We start from the raw sequence: 22,902 nt of genomic DNA on the forward strand, positions 1-22,902 counted from the left end.
CTAAAAAGACGTTCGCATAAATAGTCTAAAGGGTTAATTTGAAAACGGTTCTTGTTCAGAACTGATCTCAAGTGGGCTGCTTGCAAGGGTTAAATCTTTTTGCAAAGAATGCAATTTAATGGGAAACATCCAATGGGCTTGGTGGAGGGGATTTTGGCACAGATTTCATTGGCTTTGGTCCTTGCCCTACTTTCCCACAGCAACAGACTACAAACTACATCCATAAGCCAGGAGAAACCTGAGAAGTGGCAGTGTTGAGCTGTTCCATCCGGAGAAATAAAGCATTCAGCCCAGCGCTCATTCCAGTCCTGTAAAGGACTGCGTTTCATTGCTCCTGCAAGCTCTGTGCAGTGCACCGACCCGCTGGGAGAGAAGTAACGACACTGTTGCATTCGCCCCCAGTTCCTGTGGGGTTTAAAACATTATTGCAGGCTGAAAACAAGCTTTCCTCGTATTCTTGGACCATGTTGAACGCTGGGCTGCTATTAAGCTTCTGCCTCGTCGCAGTGAACGGCCGGGTGGTGAGACACGTTTGCCCCGAGGTCTGCGAGACATCCAGGTGCCCCCCGACGCCGGTGAATTGCTCTGAGGGCCAGGTGAAGGACTCTTGTGGTTGCTGCACTTTATGCGCCGCGGCTGAGGGTGAAAGCTGCGGGGGCCGGGATGACATGCATGGTGTCTGTGCAGACGGCTTCCAGTGCATCTACTCCGCTGGCAAACGCAAGAAGGGCATCTGCGGCTGCATGCACAGCGATCAAGTGTGTGGGAGTGATGGGCAAACTTACAAGAACATCTGCAACCTGAAGGCTTTGAGCCGCAGGCATCAGTCCTCAAACGCGCTTCCTGTAATCCTGATCCAGAAGGGAGCTTGTGATGCAGGTATGTAGGAATACGATACACCACTGCGATACAAATGGACAGCGAGTTCATGAGGGAGCAACTGCACAAGAGATCATACAGTATGGGGCTACCAGTCCGTTTACAACCCAGCTTCCTCAGCTTGGGGTTTGGACATTGCCTCATCAACCCAGCCCGATTCACTGCCGCTTCATTTATACATTCATATATCAAAAATAAAAGCCTTTTTCAATCATCATTTAACAACTCACTGACATAATTGTCGGAGTACCAGTTCTATCAGTGCCAAAAAAGAACAGCAGTCAGTTATTTGCAATTATAAATTTTCATTGTTTCTTATGTGAATAATTGTCACGGTAGCATGGTGGTTAGCACAGTTGCTTCACAGGTCCAGGGTCCCAGGTTCGATTCCCGGCTTGGTTCACTGTCTGTGCGGAGTCTGCACGTTCTCCTCGTGTGTGCGTGGGTTTCCTCCGGGTGCTCCGGTTTCCTCCCACAGTCCAAAGATGTGCAGGTTAGGTGGATTGGCCATGCTAAATTGCCCTTAGCGTCCAAAATTTCCCTTAGTGTTGGGTACGGTTACTGGGTTATGGGGATAGGGTGGAGGTGTGGGCTTGGGTAGGGTGCTCTTTCAAAGAGCCGGTGCAGACTCGATGGGCCGAATGGCCTCCTTCTGCCCTGTAAATTCTATGATTCTATGGTCTCCTGTAAATGCCAAAAGTTTTCTGCTGAGAACGATGTTGAGAAAGGAAAGTTAGTTTTAAAAAGACAGTTTTTTCAAGGAGATGATGGGAAACAAATCATAAAATCAGATTTATTGACAGGATAGGACTATCCACATGCTAGGAGATTCTGTTCCGTAGAAATGGGAGCAAGTTTTTGATGGATACACGTCCAGTCAAAGTAAAAATACACGACAATATTATTCCAGAAGTGAGCTGATCATTAACTACTTAAAGGAACTTAGTATGGAGCTGGTGGATGTTGCAGTTCTCAATGAGGAGCGCACAAAAAGGCATGAACACTAATAGGAGTAGCTCTGTACATGGATGGTTTTGAAGGTATTTCATCATTAGAAGAATGTGCCAATTGTATTATAATTGCCACAATGGGAAATAAAGTGTTGTGCAAGGTGGAATTTCCATAGGCCAGACCTCAACTGATAATTTATTTTAAGGTAGTTGTACACAGCAGGAGAACACAGCATGGAATAAGTAACATGATTGGCCTTTAGCAAAGCCACCCATGTCAATAATTCTCCATTACCCACACTTCCTGATAATTTAGATCCATTCGCCTGCAGTAATTATGACAAGTACATATTTTCAACTTAACTAAACATGGACAAATGAGATTACCTGAACAGGTGAGGTGAGAGCGACTGCCCTTCACGTCAAGGCAATATTTGACAAGAGTGTGGTATCAAGGGTTCCCAGCAAAATTAAAATCAATGGGAATCAAGTAGACAACTCTTCCCTGGTTGAATTCATACCTTGCACAAACAAAAATGTCTGTGGTGGTTGGAAGTCAATCATCCCAGTTACATACATAGAAACAGATAGAAAATAGAAACAGGAGGAGGCCATTCGGCCCTGTGAGCCTGCTCTGCCATTTATTATGATCATGGCTGATCATCAAGTTCAATACCCTGATCGCACCTTCCCCCCATATCTCTTTCACTCCAAGAGCTATATCTAATTCCATCTTGAAATTACACAACATTTTGCCCTCAACTACTTCCACAAATTCACCACTCTCTGGGTGAAGAAATTTCTCACCTGTCCAAAAATGCTTATCCTCAAATTATGACCCCTAGCTCTGGACTCCCCCACCATTGTGAACATTCTTTCTGAATCAACCCAGTCTAATCCTGTTAGAATTTTTAAAGTTTCTATGAGATCCCCTCTCATTTTTCTAAATGCCAGTGAATATATTCCAAACCAATTTAGTCTCTCCTTATATGACAGCCTCTCCATCCCAGGAATCAGCCTGATAAACCTTCACACACTACCTCCATAGCAAGAACATCCTTCCTTGAATAAGGAAACCAAAACTGAAACAATATTTCGGGGAGTTCAAGGGCTTCGTTACAGGAAACCCCCAGGGTCGTGTCCTCGGGCCAACCATTTTCAGCTGCTTCATCTATGACCTTCCTGCTGTCATAAGCTCAGAAGTGGGAATTTTGTTGATGATTGGACAATGTTTAAACCCATTTATGACTCCTCAGATGCTGAAGCAGTCCATGTCCATTTGCAGCCCTGCACAATATTCAGTTTAGGGCTTCTAGGTGGCAAGTAACATTGGTGTCACACAAGTGCCAGTCAGTGACCATTTCCAATAAGAGAGAATCTAACCATCTCCCCTTGACATTCAATGGTATGACCATCACTGAATCCCCCACTCTCAACATCCTTAGGTTACCATTGACCAGAAACAGAACTACACCAAGTACTGTGGCTATAAGAGGTCAGAGGGTGAGATTTCTGGAGAGAGCAAGTTGCTTCCTGACTCCTCAAAGCCTGACCATCTATAATGCACAAGTTAGGAGTGTGATGGAATACTCTCAGCTTGCCGACGTGAGAGCCTACTTTGATGTGTGCAACTCCAACACTCAAGAAGCTCAACACCATCCAGGACAAAAGCCCACTTGATTGGCATCCCATCCACCATCTAAAATATTCAGGCCCTCCATTGCTGCTGCATAGTGACAGTAGTGTTTACCTCTGCAAGATGGACTGCAGCAATTCACCAAGACTCCTTCAACACCATCTTCCAAACCCATGTTCTCTGCCATCTGGAAAGACATGTACGGTAGATGCATGACAACACCACTACCTGAAAGTTCCCCTCCAAGTCACACACCATCTGAACTTGGAACGATATCACTGTTCCTTTGCTGGCACTGTAAGTGTTTCCACATGGACTGCCGTGGTTCAAGAAGACTGCACACCTCAAAGGGTAATTAGGATAGGCAATAAATTCTGGCCTGGCCAGTGATGCCCACTAGCCACGATGGGGGGAGGGGGGGGGGAGGAGTCCAGAGCTAAGGGGGGGGGTCATAGTTTGTAGATAAGCCTTTTAGGACTGAGGTGAAGAGAAATTTCTTCACCCAGAGAGTGATGAACTGTGAAATTCACTCCCATATAAAGTAGTTGTGGCCGAAATGTCCAAAAAGCTGAATTTCTGGAATAATCTGAGTTTTTACACAAACGTGAATGGAAGAGCAACAAAACCAGCAGTGGCATTGTTTCAAAGTTGCACTTTTCATAAATGCTTTTGTCTGGAGATCAAAATATGTAACCATAACTTAAAATCTTAAAATTGGAGGGTGAATACTAATATAGTTCAAAAAGGGGAGCAGAGACAACCCCGGCAACTATAGACCGGTGAGCCTCACGTCTGTAGTGGGTAAAGTCTTGGAGGGGATTATAAGGGACAAGATTTATAATCATCTAGATAGGAATGATATGATCAGGGATAGTCAGCATGGCTTTGTGAAGGGTAGGTCATGCCTCACAAACCTTATTGAGTTCTTTGAGAAGGTGACCGAACAGGTAGACGAGGGTAGAGCAGTTGATGTGGTGTATATGGATTTCAGCAAAGCGTTTGATAAGGTTCCCCACGGTAGGCTATTGCAAAAAATACGGAGGCTGGGGATTAAGGGTGATTTAGAGATGTGGATCAGAAATTGGCTAGCTGAAAGAAGACAGAGGGTGGTGGTTGATGGGAAATGTTCAGAATGGAGTACAGTCACAAGTGGAGTACCACAAGGATCTGTTCTGGGGCCGTTGCTGTTTGTCATTTTTATCAATGATCTAGAGGAAGGCACAGAAGGGTGGGTGAGTAAATTTGCAGATGATACTAAAGTCGGTGGTGTTGTCGATAGTGTGGAAGGATGTAGCAGGTTACAGAGGGATATAGATAAGCTGCAGAGCTGGGCTGAGAGGTGGCAAATGGAGTTTAATGTAGAGAAGTGTGAGGTGATTCACTTTGGAAGAAATAACAGGAATGCGGAATATTTGGCTAATGGTAAAGTTCTTGAAAGTGTGGCTGAGCAGAGGGATCTAGGTGTCCATGTACATAGATCCCTGAAAGTTGCCACCCAGGTTGATAGGGTTGTGAAGAAGGCCTATGGAGTGTTGGCCTTTATTGGTAGAGGGATTGAGTTCCGGAGTCGGGAGGTCATGTTGCAGCTGTACAGAACTCTGGTCCGGCCGCATTTGGAGTATTGCGTACAGTTCTGGTCACCGCATTATAGGAAGGACGTGGAGGCTTTGGAGCGGGTGCAGAGGAGATTTACCAGGATGTTGCCTGGTATGGAGGGAAAATCTTATGAGGAAAGGCTGACGGACTTGAGGTTGTTTTCGTTGGAGAGAAGAAGGTTAAGAGGAGACTTAATAGAGGCATACAAAATGATCAGGGGGTTGGATAGGGTGGACAGTGAGAGCCTTCTCCCGCGGATGGATATGGCTGGCACGAGGGGACATAACTTTAAACTGAGGGGTAATAGATATAGGACAGAGGTCAGAGGTAGGTTCTTTACGCAAAGAGTAGTGAGGCCGTGGAATGCCCTACCTGCTACAGTAGTGAACTCGCCAACATTGAGGGCATTTAAAAGTTTATTGGATAAACATATGGATGATAATGGCATAGTGTAGGTTAGATGGCTTTTGTTTCGGTGCAACATCGTGGGCCGAAGGGCCTGTACTGCGCTGTATTGTTCTATGTTCTATGTTCTATAGTTATAGAAATATGTTACATGACTTCTTCAAACTAAGTTTGAGTTTATTCTTTCTAAGCAGTTGTTTTCCTTAGAGATGAGAGGTTGCAGAGATTTCATAGAGGTGTTCAAAATCATAAGGTGACTAGACAAAGTAGATGAAGAGAAACTGGTTCCATTGGCAGTAGGGCCGAGAACCAGAGAAGACAGAGCTGAACTGATTGGTCAAAGGTGACTTGAGGAAAAACTTCTTTGCATAGTTAGGATTTGTGGAATGCACTGTTTGGAAAGGTGCTAGAGATGGTTTCAATTAGGATTTTCAAAGGGATGTGGATATGCATCAGAAAGGAGAACATTTGCGAGGCTATGGGAAAGAGTGGGTGAGTGAGATTTGCTAAATTTGCTCTTGCAAAGAGGTGGCAGTGGCTCACTTTGCTGAATGTTCTCCTTCAGTGCTGTGACCATTCTATCACCCTCTGATTCTTTCCAGCAATGTTGCCACCTCAAACAACTGATTGCCAAGACCAGCACGTCTGGCTTATATCAGCTGTGAAAGTCCTCTTGCAGCCTTTTTATGTTGACAATGTAACGTGATTCTCAGTTATATTTTTGAACCTTTTGTCAGCAGTTTTTGAAACCTGGCATTTCTACTGAACATGAGCAGAGTAATTGATCACTGAGTCAACAAGACCACATGGCACAGCCAATAATGACCTTTTTAGGCTGGGTGCAAGTAACAGTAAAAGTATACTGGAACCAATGTTTAATGTTTCATCTTCCTCATGGGCCAGGAGTGCTTAGCGCCATGTGTCTATAAAGTCACAAGAAATAAAGTAAGACTGATTATCCATGTAACTCTTTCCTTTTTGCACCAGCACCACTTGTTGGTGAGGCTGTGAGTCAATTGGGAGCAGGTGTGCTTCTGAGTCAGAGGATTCAGGGGCGAAATTCTCCCCCAACGGCGGGATGTCCGCCGACTGGCGCCAAAGCCGGCGCCAATCAGACGGGCATCGCGCCGACCCAAAGGTGCGGAATGCTCCGCATCTTTGGGGGCCGAGCCCCAACATTGAGGGGCTAGGCCGACGCCGGAGGGATTTCCGCCCCGCCAGCTGGCAGAAATGGCGTTTGTTTCCCCGCCAGCTGGCGCGGAAATGCGGCGCATGCGCGGGAGCGTCAGCGGCCACTGTCAGTTTCCCGCGCATGCGCAGTGGGGAGAGTCTCTTCCGCCTCCGCCATGGTGGAGGCCGTAGCGGAGGCGGAAGGGAAAGAGTGCCCCCACGGCACAGGCCCGCCCGCGGATCGGTGGGCCCCGATCGCGGGCCAGGCCACCGTGGGGGCACCCCCCGGGGCCAGATCGCCCCACGCCCCCCCCCAGGACCCCGGAGCCCGCCCACGCCGCCTGGTCCCGCCGGTAAATACCAGGTTTGATTTACGTCGGCGGGACAGGCAATTCCTGGGCGGGACTTCGGCCCATCCGGGCCGGAGAATCCAGCGGGGGGTCCCGCCAACCGGCGCGGCCGGATTCCCGCCCCCGCCCAATCTCCGGGAGCGGAGACTTCGGCGGGGGCGGGATTCACGGCGGCCAACGGCCATTCTCCGACCCGGCGGGGGGTCGGAGAATGACGCCCCAGAATTCCAATCCCACTCCAGAAACTGGAAGAGAGGCTGGTACTCCAGTGCAGTACTGAGGAAGTGCTGCACTGGTGGGGGTGCTGACTTTTTGAAGAGACTTTTAAACTCTCCCTCAGGTGGACCCAACACTATTTTGAAGAAACAAATAGGGGTGCTAACCAATATTTATTTGTCAATAAACAGCATTAAAACAGATCTTGATTACATTGCTGTTTCTGGAATCTGGCTGTGAAACAAAAAATGTACATTTATGGAATGCCCTTCAGGATGTCCCAAAGTGCTTTACAGCCAGAGAAATCGTTTTGAAGTGTAGTTACTGTTGTGCAGTAGGAGATGTGCTATTTGCACACAGCAAACTCCCACAGCTAGGTGACACTGGCCAGTTAATTTCTTTGTTTGATGATTGTGACTGAGGGATGAATATTGGCCAGGACAAGTATGGAAGATCCCTGGCAGGGGATTGTTTACATTCTACTGAGAGGGTAGACAGGTTCACTGTTTACTATCTCTCAGCACCTTCTGCTCTTTACTGCACTGAGTGTCAGTCTTGACTTATTTTGTTCAAAGAAGCCTCTTGACTGGGATTAAAATTCACAATCATCAACAGCGACAGTGCAATCACTCAGCGTGCCTGACACAGCTATGATCTGTTCGACTGTACGTTTCCTACAATTCAGAAATATTTAATTGGTCATAAACTATCTTCTGTGGTTGTGAATGGTGCATGTCTATGTCTTATTTGAGGAGAACAGTAACAGAAACAGATTTTACTCTGGCTATGACAGCTGGCTGAGAATTGCTGAGTATTTTTCCCATCCTATGAAGATTGGGAAAATGCTTGACAACTCGGTCAGCCAAGTAAGTGGTTGTGTGTCAGTTGATGCAGATATTTCCATAATAATAATAATTTTAATAATCTTTATTATTGTCACAAGTAGGCTTACATTAACACTGCAGTGAAGTTACTGTGAAAAGCCCCAAGTCACCACACTCCGCGCCTGTTCGAGTACACAGATGAAGAATTCAGAATTCACCTAACAAGCACGTCTTGCGGGACTTGTGGGATATTGTTTGTCCACGTTTGCGTGTTCAAATGGTCAAAAATGGTCACTTACCACTTAAAGCTCTGCTTAGATCCTGTCCCAATGAAGGTAGAAACTGTAGGGTTACGGCCTTGTCCCGTTCTGCTTTCTCCTAACTGTGGCATTCAAATCAGGCTACTGTTAAGTGGACAAGTGTATAGGCTACTTCATAGTGGGCAACAGAGAGTGAGGGGATCAATGAGCTTTCATTAGGAGCCGTCAAAATAGAATTTGCAGAGGAATTACACAATTTTCTAGTGTAATTAGTTGCATTTTCCTCAGCAAATAGCATGATCTTGCTGTAAGAATGGCATCACCATGGCACAGCTCTGACTGAATCTTTGAGCAGTGAGAACATTTTGGTCAACAACCGAGCACCGTGCAACAGCTGCTGCGATGGAGGAAGCTGAAACTCTTGCACAAAATGTGTTTGTTTGTTTCGGTAACTACATTCTGTCAGTTTGTCCCACAGTTGAGAATAGATCTGGAAGCTTGAGCCCCTCAGGCTGTGTTTCATTTGTGTGCGTGCACTCTATATTTATGAAGATAAAATCTTGGCCGCTGGCAGAAATTCCACCTTCTTTTAACTTCTCAGCCTGCTATCACAGCATTTTTTCTGAGTGTATAAACTTGCCCAGTGAAAGATGATGTTTTCCGTCTCAGGCTTTGAAGTCACACATTCTGTTTTGGCAAAGTTATTTAAGATTTTTGACAGTTTACTTGATGAAGTTAAATGAATCTCTTGCCGACTGCCTTAATATTTCTAGTATCATGGGAGGGTGACAAAGCCCTGAAGCACAGATGGGAAGTTGATTTAAAAGCTTCTGCAAAAGCTGAAAAAAGCATTTTCTAGTTTCTCTTGGGACTTTGTGGAAGCAGACCCGACTTCCTAGAGCCGTGAGGTTAACAGGGCAAAAACAAAACTCAGATAGCCACTTGCCTCCAAGTTCATTCCCACCATAAGACCAGTTGAGCACATTTTTAAGTAAAATTTCTGTCGCTGTTTTGATTTTTAGCACTTCATGTTGTACTTCAGCAGCTTAAGAATCAAATAGGGCAGAGTACATCTAAGAGTTTTATATTTAGGTTTTAGCTGAACAGATTATTTTTCATCCGAGTCTGAAATCAAAAGGAATATTATTCTTGGATTCAACATCGAATCCCAAGACTTAACTGTGCAGTGCTGGTATATATTAATGGGACTTGAGATTAAATGTACTGGAACAACAATGACTTTGGGTTCAATTCATTGTTAATTGTCATTTGATTAACCCTTTGAGAACTTATTTTTGCACAGTGCAACAAAACATAGCAAGAATCATAAAGTTTACAGTGTAGAAGGAGGCCATTCGGCCCATTGAGTCTGCACCGGCCCTTGGAAAGAGCATTCTACCCAAGCCCACGCCTCCTCCCTGTCCCCATAACCCAGTAACCCGACCTAACCTTTTGGACACACTAAGGAGCAATTTAGCATGGCCAATCCATGCACATCTTTGACTGTGGGAGGAAACCGTAGCACCCGAAAGAAACCCACGCAGACACGGGGAGAAAGTGCAAACTCTGCAGTCATCTGAGGCCGTAATTGAACCCGGGACCCTAGAGCTGTGAGGCAGCAGTGCCACCTTGCCACCCCACTAGAACCTACACTCCAGAGAAATGTGCCATGACAGGTGACTCCTGTAAGTATAGAGCAGTTGTGTGATGACGTAGTCCTCACAACTTCCTCAATGATGCTCAGCCACCATCTCTGTCGTCTTCTGTTATTAAGCATGCGTAACCTTACTTGATCATCAGTGCTGCACAGCCAAGTTAATATTTAAGGTGAACTGCAGAAGCAACAATGTGACACAGCTGATACGATTGTTTCATTGTTTAGAAAAAAATGAACCCAAACATGAGATTGCAAACCCAGAGCCCTCGGATCAGTCCAAACTTTACTGTGCAGCATGGTTAGGATTTCAGATCTTGTCATGATTATTTTTGGCAAGACTCCAAATCTGAGTCTAAACCATAAAAACAAATAGTAACTTTTCCTTTACTATACTGTAGATTTTTAAAAAAGGAATCTAAGACTTCGTGATTGGAGCAGGGCATAAATTACTTTTCATCCATCAGCCATTCCCATTTTGTGAATGCCAACAGTGAAGCAATATTTCTTCATTTTAAAAAAGCAGCTGAATTCCTGAGCTATTCGACAACTTTCAGTTGTCTAAGCTTGAACACGAGCGAAATTCCTTTTTTCCATAAATCCTTTGTAATTTAAGTTTCTTCCTCCTCTCATTTCCATTTGTTCTCCCGGGCCTACTTCATTTAATTCCTCTCATTGATTATTCTCTTGTGCTCAAGATGTTTCAAAGACTTTTGCCACTGCTAGGAAATGTGCAAAAGACGTTACAAGTTGACTTATTTCCTTACCCCATTTTGCCCATCATTGATGCCCCCCCTTCATAGCTCATGAAAAATTGGGACTTCAAGGTTTATGAGGAAATCTGAGTTCAGACTCATGTTCTCTGATACAATGCTCATGCTCCAAATTAGATACCAATGTGAGAAAAGAAAAAAAATAGAATCTTCAAGTTCAAGAAGAAAATGTGAAGACTTCAGCCTTTGAAGGGAACAAGTAGAGATTTTTTAAAATAATGAGAGTCCTTATGCAGTGCCCAATAAGCTCGCAAGGGTTTTGACACCCTCCATTCAAAGGTGAAATACAATCCTCTTTGTCCCCGTCAAGTTAGTGACAGACTGCTATGTTATAAATCGTTTACTAAATGAAAACAAATTGCTTAGTTTAGGTCACCAGCACCCGGACAGTATGAGATTCAAGTTTAACTTCATCGCAGACGTGGTGGAGAAAATTGCTCCTGCTGTGGTTCATCTTGAACTTTTAAGGAGGTGAGAGAAAATTACTTAAAATTACAGTAAAATATATGCATGTACTTGGCAATTGCATATTCTCATTGTTCAATATAATAAGGTGGTCATTTCCTGGTCTTTTCTAGTGACATGAAAGAGAATGCATAGGCTTACATAAGGAAGGGGGCAGAAAGTACTTTGGTGTGGCAAGAAAAAAAGCTGCCACTTTCTGAAATATAACTCTGAAGAAAATTTATGCTCCTTTCCCCAAATATCCTCCAATAAATGCACTTTATCTCAACATTCATGGGAGCTTTGGAATCATAATGCAAAGTTTCAAGATATTCGTCAACATTTGTGAGAAATTGTGTCCTTCTTAAATGTCATAAAATCTCTCACGCATCTTCAACCTCTCCACATTCTAAGCTAAGGTGGCAGATGTGGGCAGGACCTAAAGTAACACGAATGGATTGCTGCATTGTAAAACTTCATCAGCACAAGTTTGATCGATCTTTTCTATAATCATTCCTGATGTGTTATGTACTCTGGGATAACACAGGCTGCAACTGGATGCAGCTTTAACCAAAAGATACTCCAGACCTTGAAGTTAGTTCAATCTGATTTATTGAACCAGTAGCACAGTTAGCACAGTTCTCTATGAGTTCGACTCTCTGCTAATCTAGGTGTGGTTATTCTGTCTGATTGAACCAGACTAGCTCTTGGCCACGTGCTGGAGGTGTGATACTGTACATACATCCTGACTCACTCTGTAGATGTTCATCAGTGGAAAGAGCGGAGTGTGAGCGCCTCGTGCCTTTTATAGTGAGATACCACCCCTGAGTGTCCTGCCTGCTCATTGGTCATGTCCTGTTCTTTGTGTTCATTAGCTGCCTGTCTGTGCCATTCTGTATATCATTATCTGCATGTCTGCATATCATGACAATTCCTATCATTCAAGAAGCATGGCTACTAAGGTGCCCCCTTTCAGTATCTGTAAAAGGTCTCCCAGTCAGAATCACAGTGTGTCACTCTGGCCGAGTAACTGAAAGTCTGAGGCCTAACCATGTTTATCAAATCACTGTGCCCAGAAAGCAATATTTTCTGCAGTGAATTTGTATTTCCTGAATTGTCCTCCGGATCTAAATGTTAAATGGGCTGAACTCAAATAGTGTCAATTCAAAACTTCATGACATCTTTGAAGGTGGTAGCTCATGACAATAATTGTGCCGAAACAGAGTCATGAGGGATTATGGCACAATTAAAGGAGAGCTCCCATTCAAGAGGAATTTCCACCAGGTACCATCTAGAGCTGGATGGAGTTCCTCTAAGTTGGTCACGTACACGTTGGTTCCTTTAGATTACCACACATGGGAGACTGCACAAAATCCTTTATCAGGAGTCACACACTTAAATACATCCTAGAACTCCAAATAATATTAGAGGGAATGTTGGTTGGGAGCTATGCGATGAAACCTCCACATGTAAGCCCAATCAGAGTCAAGCACAATTATTGAGACCATATGTCTATAGGGCAGTGTTCCATTAGTTATTAGTTCACCTTCCTTCTTTCCTTCTATGGTCCACAATGACAGTCTTTGAATAAGCACAAGATACTTGATAATGGAAAGAAGTACTCATATGCAGGGCAAGTCATCAACCTAACTGTACAGAGAGTAGCTTTTTTGGTTTCCATATCTTTAGAGACCTCCAGATAACTGTTGAAAACCATATTCCTTCAGAAGCTTAGTTTGCCTATATCAAAGGTACATGGCACAGAATGACACACATCTACTGTATCTGTTCTTGAATCCTTTAAAAACTGTCTATCTGCATAAATGTTTCTAGTTTTGTACGTCAAAGTTACTTCTTTCAACTGAGACTTCTTGGCAGCACAGTAGCATAGTGGTTAGCACAGTTACTTCACAGCTCCAGGGTCCCAGCTTCGATTCCTGGCTGGATCAATGTCTGTGCGTTCCCCCGTGTCTGCATGGGTTTCCTCCGGCTGCTCCGGTTTTCTCCCACAGTTCAAAGATGTGCGGGTTAGTTGGATTGGCCATGCTAAATTGCCCTTAGTGTCCAAAAAATGTTAAGTGGGGGTGACTGGGTTATGGGGATAGGGTAGATATGTGGGCTTCAGTAGGGTGCTCTTTGTAAGGGCCGGTGCAGACTCGATGGGCCAAATGGCCTCCTTCTGAACTGTAAATTCTATGATTCTATGACTGTTCTCAAATCCTTTAAGAAGTATTGTTATGACAGCCTATCATTGTATCATAGTTAATGGATTCTCTGGCTGTGTTTATTACGTTCAGCATTGAAGTTATAATGCTCAGAGATTTGGAATGGAGAATAAGCTGAGCTTTCTCCTGTTATACCCCACTGCCACCTTGCTTTTTCTAGGGAAGCCTGTTGCTCCAAATTACAAAGAATTTCAATTATTAACTTTCAACTCTCCAAGGTGTACAGGATGACCCAAAGTGCAGAAACCCACTTCGCCCATTCATACTGCACCGACTTTCTGGAGAGCTAACCCGTTAGTCTCATTCCTTTTTCCCATAATCTTTTAAATTATCCTTTTTCATGGAACCAACACCATGGAAATAAATAATGATCTATTCACGAGAGTACGTTTTGATGAGGGAATAGTACATAACCAAGCTGAAACTATATGCCACCTTGGAGAATCCTGCTGTACTGGAAAATTGCACCATTCTTTGCTGACTGTGTTCTGTTACTACTACTTGTTGCTTTGCAGGATGCCTTTCACTAATCGTGAAATCCCTGTGGCAAGTGGCTCAGGGTTCATCGTATCGGAAGATGGTCTAATTGTCACCAATGCTCATGTTCTCAGCAATAAGCAGAAAATAAAAGTGGAGCTGAAGAACGGAGAAATTTATGAAGCAAAGGTCAAAGATGTTGACCAGAAGTCAGATATAGCATTAATTAAAATAAACCCAAAAGTAAGTTTACGGAAGTAGAATCTTTTCCCCTGATTAATGTTAAGCTGTAGCAATTCTTACATTTATGCATTAGATTTCTTGCTATGAAGTACTTTGTTTTACAAATCCCATTTTATCTTTAAACTCCAATTGGCCAATTTGGCTCTCAATTAGTCACAGATTCCTTCTTTGCAAATACGGAACAAGTCTGAGCCAACTGGGAGGCAGTTTACACAAAGGGTGGAAACACCAATCCCAATTTGATCATTTCAGCTCTTTTATTTCAAACCATGCATTTCTTTCAAACTATTTCATACCCTGTGTTTTTTAAAGCTTAAAAAATGAGCATTAATCTATTTTTTTCTCTGTGAACAGAACCTCCTACCTGTGCTTTTGCTGGCACGCTCTTCAGATCTCAGACCAGGAGAATTTGTGGTGGCAATTGGCAGTCCATTTTCACTGCAAAATACAGTGACGACAGGGATTGTCAGCACCACCGAGAGAGGAGGCAAGGAGCTCGGCCTGAAAGATTCTGATATGGACTACATTCAGACAGATGCCATAATCAATGTAAGGCCCAAGAGCAGAATATGTGAAAAAATATAAAACTATTTTCCAAAGTAATAATTACTCTAAATCCAATGCGCACTTTGTCCAATAGAGACATACCTGGGAAATGGATGACTCAGAGCAGTCAACAAAGGCTTTAAAAAAATAATGGTCTAGATTCTCCGATTTTGGGGCTATGTCCGGAGGATCCGTGACGTTTTACATGGGAGAAATCGGCGAGACCCGAGCACTGATCCTCCAACTGGTGAGGGGCTAGCTGCCACGCTACGTAAAACGCAAGCCCTTTCCGATATAAACGCCTGGATTGCCGGATCCTTGGCCATGCATGCGCACGGCGGCGACCTGTAGCAGTCGCGCTGTACAACATAAGCCGGCTGTGTGCGGACCCGACCTGTCATAGTGCCTCTCTGGACAACCCATTGCCACCCCCTCACTAGTCCCCCCAGCCCTCGCAGAAGCCCCCCCACACTCCCCCCACCCCCACCCCGGCCAGCAGCCTGACCGTTGGCGGCACTGGACACAGTCCGCAGCCGCCAGGCCGGGTTCCCGACCGCTGAGACTATGTGTCAACCGCGCGGTCGGGAACTCGGCCCATCAGGGATGGGCCTTCAGGTAACGTCCTGACACTGTCCCAACAGCGCGCGGCTTACTCTTCGATTACACTGTTTTGGAGGAGGCGAGCATTTGAAAACAGGCGCTGCCCCCGATTTCATCATAGAAAGGGATTCTCCACCCGATCGCCGATTACGAAATCAGCGTCGGGGAACGGAGAATCCCGCCCAATATTCCAACAAAACAGAGAAGTCTGCAGTGGGTTAGCACTGCGACCTCACGGCGCTGAGGTCCCATGTTCGATCCCGGCTCTGGGGCACTGTCTGTGTGGAGTTTGCACATTCTCCCCGTGTTTGCGTGGATTTCGCCCCCACAAGCCAAAAGATGTGCAGACTAGGTGGATTGGCCATGCTAAATTGCCCCTTGGAAAAAAATCTATTGGGTATTCTAAATTTATTTAAAAAAACAAAGAAGTTTGACAAACTATTGCTAAGCAAGACAAAGTAGGCAAAGTGTGATTCTGGAGCATGCCAAGATCCATATAGTTTAAGAATGGGAGAAACATGTCTCAGTGCACAATGCATAATCTTGCTTGTAACTGCAATCCCAATTTCTGAATGGGTAAATTACCATGCATTTACTTTTATCTCGAACACAACGTGCATTTATGCAGTACCTTTTACATAGTAAAATGTTCTGCGACACTTCACAGAAGTTCGATCAGAAAAAAATGTGACACAGAACCTCATAAGGCTATACTACGCCAGGTGACCAAAAGATTGGTCAGAGGTAGGTTTTAAGGAGTGTCATCAATGATGAAGTAAGGTGAAGAGATTAACCTTTAGTGAGAGAATTCCAGAGCTGACTGCAAAAGGCACAGACATGGATGATGGAGCAACTAAAATCGGGGATGCCGAAATTAGAAGGAATTCCAGGATCACAGACCTCTCAAGAAGACGGGGAGGTGGAGATGATGGCGTGGTGATCACGTCACTGGACAAGTAATCTAGCAACCAAGACTCATGCTGTGGGACAAAGGTTCAAATCCCACCATGGCAGTTGGTGGAATTTAAATTCAGCTAATTGATAAATCAGGAATTCGAAACTAGTGGTAATGGTGACTATGAAACTATCATTAATTTTTGTAAAACCTCATCTGGTTCACTAATGTCCCTGAGGGAAGGAAATCTCTCATCCTAACTGGGCTATATATGTGACTCCAAACCCACAGCAATGTGCTCGACTTTTAACTGACTTCAAGGGCCATTAAAGATGGGCAACAAATGCTGGCACTGCCAGCTACACATCCACTTGTTGTGAAATTTTTAAAAAGACAATGGAGCTGGAGATAATTTTTTTCTTTCTGTCGCTTTACCTGTGTTATTGGTGCTACCTCCTCGCCTCCCCCTAGTTCTCCACCCCCCCCCCCCTTTTTTCCCCACCCCTTCTCCCCCAGTTGCTGGTCACAAATAGGTCCCTGAAAATGTTGGTGAATTTTTTCACATGCAGTGGAACCTTCTCTCTGACCTGCGGATAATAAATTTTATTTTTACCAGCTTCAGGAATTTCACCGGGTTGGACAGCCAGTCTGTGGCTTTGGGTGGCACTGCCGACCTCCATCCAGGCAGGGAGGCAAAGGCCAGGACGTCGGCACTTCTCGTCATGAAGATCTCTGGATGCTCCGAGATCCAGAACACCCTCCCATCGCTCACATTTATCTTCCACCTGCTGGAAGAACCCACTCATGTGTGTCCTGACCACGTGCACCCTGTGCACCACAGAGCTGGGGAAAATTAGAGATTAGGGATAAACAAAGCCAGATTTGAAAAGGATGAGACTGGTTTAACTGGGAGAATGTGTAAGGTCAGTGAGCACAGAGGTGATGGGTGAAAAATAATTAGTGGGAGTTGGAATACAGACATTGAAATAGACAAGTCTAGAGTTAAGGCATGGATAAGTGTTTCAGCAGCACCTGAGCTGAGGCATCTCGTGCACATTTCCTGGGATGCGAGCTCACACCTGCAGGATCTGTTTGATGTGGTCGCAGACCAGCTAAACATTCAGCGAGTGGAAGCCCTTGCGGTTTACATAGTTCACAGCGCGATGCCACAAAGCTGAGTGCCACGTGAGTGCTGTTGATGGCACCCTGCATCTCTAGAAAATCGGAGAGCTGCCCAAATCTCATCGCTCTTGCTTCCTGGCATGCCTGATCCCACTCAGAATTACAAAGTTGTGCACTCTCGAACAAATTGTCTATAACCTCCTGCATGTACTTGTGTGTAGAAACTATTGAAGTCCCCCCGGAAGGAGCCACAGGCATAAAAAGTGAGCACCACAGTAATTTCCAGCGACACTGGCAGTGAGTGCCTTCCAAGTCCCCATGGCATCAAATTCTGCAGCAGTAAGCAGATATGACCAACGTTCCTTGGACATGTGTAGTCTACGGCAACATTTATTCTCGGATATCTGTAGGTTTGTTTAATACCACCTGTAGACCCTGGGTCCAGAGAGGCGCCTCCGAGCGACGGCACTCTGGGTTCATCCTCTGTGTGCAGAGCAGACCCTGTCACATCTTCCTTTCGACAGTTCTGCACCTGCCTTTGCAGAACCAAGCGCCACTGTTGCAATTGAACAGGGCCTTGATGAGGCCACACTTGGAGTATTGTGTGCAGTTTTGGTTTCCTTCTCTGAGGAACGATGTTCTTGATCTCGAGGGAGTGCAGCGAAGGTTTACCAAATTGATTCCAGGGATGGTGGGACTGTCATATGAGGAGAGATTGACTACGTTGGGATTGTTCTCGCTGGAGTTCAGAAGGATATGGGGGGATCTCAGAGAGACTTAAAAAATTCTAACAGGACTTGACAGGATAGATGCAGGGAAGATGTTACCAATGATGGGTGTGTCCAGAACCAGGGGTCACAGCCTGAGGATCCAGGGTAAACCATTTCGGACAGAGATAAGGAGACATTTCTTCACACAGAGTGGTGAGCCTGCAGAATTCATTACCACAGGAAGTAGTTGATGCTAAAACTTTGAATGTATTCAAGAGGCGGCTGGATATAGCACTTGGGGAGAATGGGATCAAAGGCTAAGGGGAGAAAGCAGGATTAGGCTATTGAGTTGGATGATCAGCCATGATCGTGATGAATGGCGGAGCAGGCTCGAAGGGCTAAAAGGCCTCCTCCTGCTCCTATTTTCTCTATATCTATGTTGATGTCTTCTTTGCGATTTGCAAGAGGAATGACAACCATCAGGCTCCATGTATGTGACAGATCCACACTGCAGTATCAGAGACTTGACGATTAGCATTTGTCTCCTAAGGACCACCCTTTGCCTATTCATTGTCTGAAGTTGCCTCTCAAAGTCAATTGATTCATGTCCTGGCCACAACATTGATATCCAGTCCGAAACATGCTGGTTTGGCAAGATCCCACACCACCACCCTTTCCGCTCACTGTGGTGACAGCTTTGGCCACTCTACTGCATCCAGAACTCTCATCTCAGATGCAGGCATTGTCCTAAGCTTCACTCCAAGGCCTTGCGCTTAACTTGGACTATATCCAAGTTACTTGTCAATACTTGTCAAATGGACTTGTCAATACGTACCTCAGCACACAGCCAAGGATTAGGAGCTCTCTTCGAGCATTGTGTCACTGCCAACTTTCTGAGGGGATATAATTTCTTGCCCATTAATAATAGGCACACCACAGCAGTCATCAATTTCGGAAATCCGTGCGTTTGGAAATCCGAGCAGCAATCAATGGCACTCAAATAGATATGTACAGCTTGAGTTGGCATAATTTTTTTTAAAAATCAATTAAGGGGCAATTTAGCATGGCCAATCCACCTACCCTACATGTCTTTGGGTTGTGGGGGTGAGACCCATGCAAACGCGGGGAAATGTGCAAACTCCACACGGACAGTGGCCTGGATCGAACCCAGGATCTCGGCGCCATGATGCAGCAGTGCTAACCACTGCGCCACCGAGCCACCCCGAGTAGATGTAATTATGTGACTAGTTTGACTCCATCATGTCAATTGAGTAAACCCCGGTACTGCGAGTCAACCCATCTTGTCCCCGCACCCCGTATCCCCCAAATCAGCCCCGTCTTCGACAAGTCACTCCCAGTAGCTCCTAGTCAACCCTCGTACCCCCCCCCCCCCCCCCCCCCCGGAAGAAATGCTACCCACCACTGACTGGGGATGATTGCTTCCTGCTGTCACATCAACGTGAAATGAGACTTTGGCCTTCTCGCAATCGTCATCAAACCTGCTTGACTCGAACAGGAGTGGAAAATCCCACCCAGAGAAGATAATGCCAGTAGGTTTATCATTGTCAAAGATTCCACAAATGGATATTGCCTTTAAACTTAGTAAAGGGAAGATGTAAAAGACAGTTTAGATCTAGAATATATAAAGGGTGCTAAATATGTGGATGGATGCAAAGGGAGGAAGTGGGAGCTGCTTCTACCAACAACTTCAACAGGGGATGAATAATTGCCTGGAAAAATCTTCGATAGTGGTGTGGGTTATATTGTTTCTCAGACAAAAGCCAGGTGGGCCTTGATGGATGTTCAGAGCCAGAAAGAAAACATGTATTCTCAATAATTCAAATTAAACAATTTTAAAGGAAGAGGAGGTGTTCTTTTGTCCAACTTCAAGTCAAATGAACAGATGAGAGTAGGCTTTTTCGATTGAGGAGTCTTACCAACAACGGTTTGTCTGGAACAATTTGAAAAGCCATGGGCGGAGGCCAGGAATTAAATTCATATTATAGAGGAACTTGATGTTTTTCCAATAGCAGCTTCCTCAAATGTCATGGCTCCAGAACGTGGAGTCCTTCATCAATTGCCCCATTCCTCTTGTGCTTCTAAATCAAAAGGCACTGCAAATGTATGAAGGACAGGTGGTTCATATAATTTGAGGGTTTCAGTTTGCAGCTTGCTGGCCAAGAATGACTGATGATCCAGACTTTCTTTCTCCTCAGTTCATTGTCCTTTGATGTGCAGGATGGGTTAAGAATGTAAAATCACGGCTGCAGAGTCCACACTCTGTGGTTCCCCACCCTACTGTCCCAAAACATTAAAAAATATATATATCTAAAGTGGCCTCTTCATGAGAACACAGCCAAAGTAATCCAAGATGAGCAAATTGCAAAAGCATTCTGATAAACTCAGTTTGCTTGGGTTGTTCGATTTATCCTGGATTGCAAGAGAAAAGGAAGCAACTTAACAGAAAAGTCATTTGAGAGAACAGAAAATTAAAAACGGTCGAAGTAGTTTGCCTTGCAAAATTGCAAATTATACCATGGTGGCTCACGCAGGCATTTGCATTAGTTATTTTAATGGGCTACACTGAAGATTTTATTCCGGAATTTTCAATCAATGTGTGTTATTAGTTCGCTGAATCTTGTCATTTCTTGCAAAAATTAGACTTTGGAAATAAAATCCAACATACAACAGACGTGACTACGTTTACAGTATTCAACATTGCAATTTTCAAAACTAAAGCTTTGAAATTTAAAATATTCTGAGTCAAAGCTTGTGAATTGATTTAGTATGGAAAATATATTGTAAACTCATCTCGTGTGACCATGTTCTGTTTTTATTACAGTATGGAAACTCAGGAGGACCACTTGTCAATCTGGTGAGCTCCAGTTTAACATATTTTTTAACTAATAAGAGTATTTAGAAAATAGCTTTTTTTGGTATGTAAGTTTTTAACTCTTGGTGACTCAAATTATTCTGGTGACTGACGGCTTTGAGATTAATGTTTGCTAATCAAGAATACAATGAAAATGGAGATCATGTCCTATGATGAAACTTACATGTTTCGAATTTTGGACAAACTCTCTGCAAGAACTGTCATTTAACTTCTGGTGAAGCTTGTTACCAATATACAAAACGGTGAGACGGACATTATAAAGCTTTGAATTGGACATGGAAAAAAATAGAAAGCACTGGAAGCTTTGTGTCTATCAGAACTTATTTATCTTGGAAATGAGTGGCATGCTTAGCTTGAATTTTCTGCTTGGATCTGGTGTGTGGCTTCGACTTTCCCATTAATTCTCTTGGAGTCAGGCATGTTGAAGTAGACCAGCTGCTAGACTGTGGTTGGTGCCAAATGACTTTGCTCAGGCAAAGGCAGGGTTGATGAGAGTAAATAGGTGAAAAGCCATGTTCTGAAAGAAAGCATTCAGATTTACAGCTGTCCGCAGCACTTCTATAATATTTATTTTTAGTGAGATTGGCACTGAAATGCCTTTTCATGTTTTCAAGCTGGTATGCTTGCAAATGAACCACATACTGCAGGAGTGGGGCATTTGGCCTTTTGAGTCTGCTCTGCCTTTCAATAAGATCTTCTCCCTCAACTTCTCTTTCCTGCACTATCCCCATATCCATTGATTCTCTTAGTATTCAAAAATCTATCACTCTCTATCACCAATTGAGCTTTCACAGCACTTTGGAGCTGGTTTAGCACAGGGCTAAAGAGCTGGCTTTTAAAGCAGACCAGCAGCATGGTTCGAAGGTGCTGGAATGTGGCGACTAGGGGCTTTTCACAGTAACTTCATTTGAAGCCTACTTGTGACAATAAGCGATTTTCAATTCTATTCATTTCATTTCATCAAAGAACTCCATAGATTCAGAAACCCTTTGAGTAAAGAAATTTAGGAACATAGGAGCTGAGGTGCAGGAAGAGGCATTCAGCCCATCGAGCTTGCTCTGCCATTCAATACGATCATGGCTGATCATCTACTTCAATGCCTTTTTCCCACACAATCCCTATGCCTTTATATCATTGGTATTTAGAAATCTGTCAATCTTCCTTTAAACATATTCGATGACTGAGCTTCCACAGTCCTCTGGGGTAGAGAATTCCAAAGATTCACAACCCTCCGGGTAAAACAACGTTCTCAAGGGCAGCATGGTAGCGCAGTGGTTAGCCGAGGTCCCAGGTTCGATCCCGGCTCTGGGTCACTGCCCATGTTGAGTTTGCACATTCTCCCCGTGTTTGCGTGGGATTCGCCCCCACAACACAAAGATGTGCAGGGTAGGCGGATTTGCCACGCTAAATTTACCCTTAATTTGGAAACAATGAATTGGGTACTATAAATATATATTTTTAAACGTTCCCCTAATTACGGTCATTATGGTTTCCCCCTTATTTTGAAATTAGATCCCCTGGTTCTAGACTGCCCAACCAGGGGAAGCAACTGACCTGCATATACCATGTCTAGCCCTTTAAATATTTTGTAGGTCTCAATGCGGTCACCTCTCATTTCTTGAAACTCCAGAGAATACAATTCCAGCCAGAGTTTACCCAATTTCTCCTCATAGTGGTCCCCGTGATCTCAGGAACAAGTCTGGCCAACCTTCGCAGTGCTCCTTCTCTGCCAAGAAATAATATTCTTCCGAAGGTAAAGGAACCAAAAAGGTACACAGGTGTGCTCTAACCAAGGTACCATACAATTGAAGTAAGACTTTGCTCCTCATATACTCAAATCCTCTTACAATAAAGACTAAAGGCGCAATCTACCGGTCGTATTGCGCTTGAGTGAAAGCGGTATGTCGTAGAGGCCTCCCGTGGGTTTCCTGGCAGCTATTACAGCTCAGGAAATGTACCCAGCTATCACAAGGCGTCAGAATCAGAATCCTGCCAAAAATGGGCATGACCACACACACATAAGTAGGGTTTACA

At 44.4% G+C, this 22,902-nt stretch overlaps 1 protein-coding gene across 1 annotated transcript in view; it reads left to right on the plus strand.

The window, feature by feature from the left end:
• Positions 1-228: 228 nt before the first annotated feature.
• LOC140396919 (serine protease HTRA1-like) overlaps positions 229-22,902 on the plus strand; it is a 35,702-nt gene continuing 13,028 nt past the window's right edge. Inside the window, exons 1-5 of the mRNA XM_072485848.1 lie at positions 229-879; positions 11,085-11,184; positions 13,898-14,102; positions 14,457-14,651; positions 20,818-20,850. Of these exons, the coding sequence (XP_072341949.1) occupies positions 465-879; positions 11,085-11,184; positions 13,898-14,102; positions 14,457-14,651; positions 20,818-20,850 (948 nt within the window). The 5' untranslated portion in view covers positions 229-464. The remainder of the gene's footprint in view (positions 880-11,084; positions 11,185-13,897; positions 14,103-14,456; positions 14,652-20,817; positions 20,851-22,902) is intronic.

This window comes from Scyliorhinus torazame, chromosome 20, assembly GCF_047496885.1.
Source record: "Scyliorhinus torazame isolate Kashiwa2021f chromosome 20, sScyTor2.1, whole genome shotgun sequence".
Taxonomy (NCBI): domain Eukaryota; kingdom Metazoa; phylum Chordata; class Chondrichthyes; order Carcharhiniformes; family Scyliorhinidae; genus Scyliorhinus; species Scyliorhinus torazame.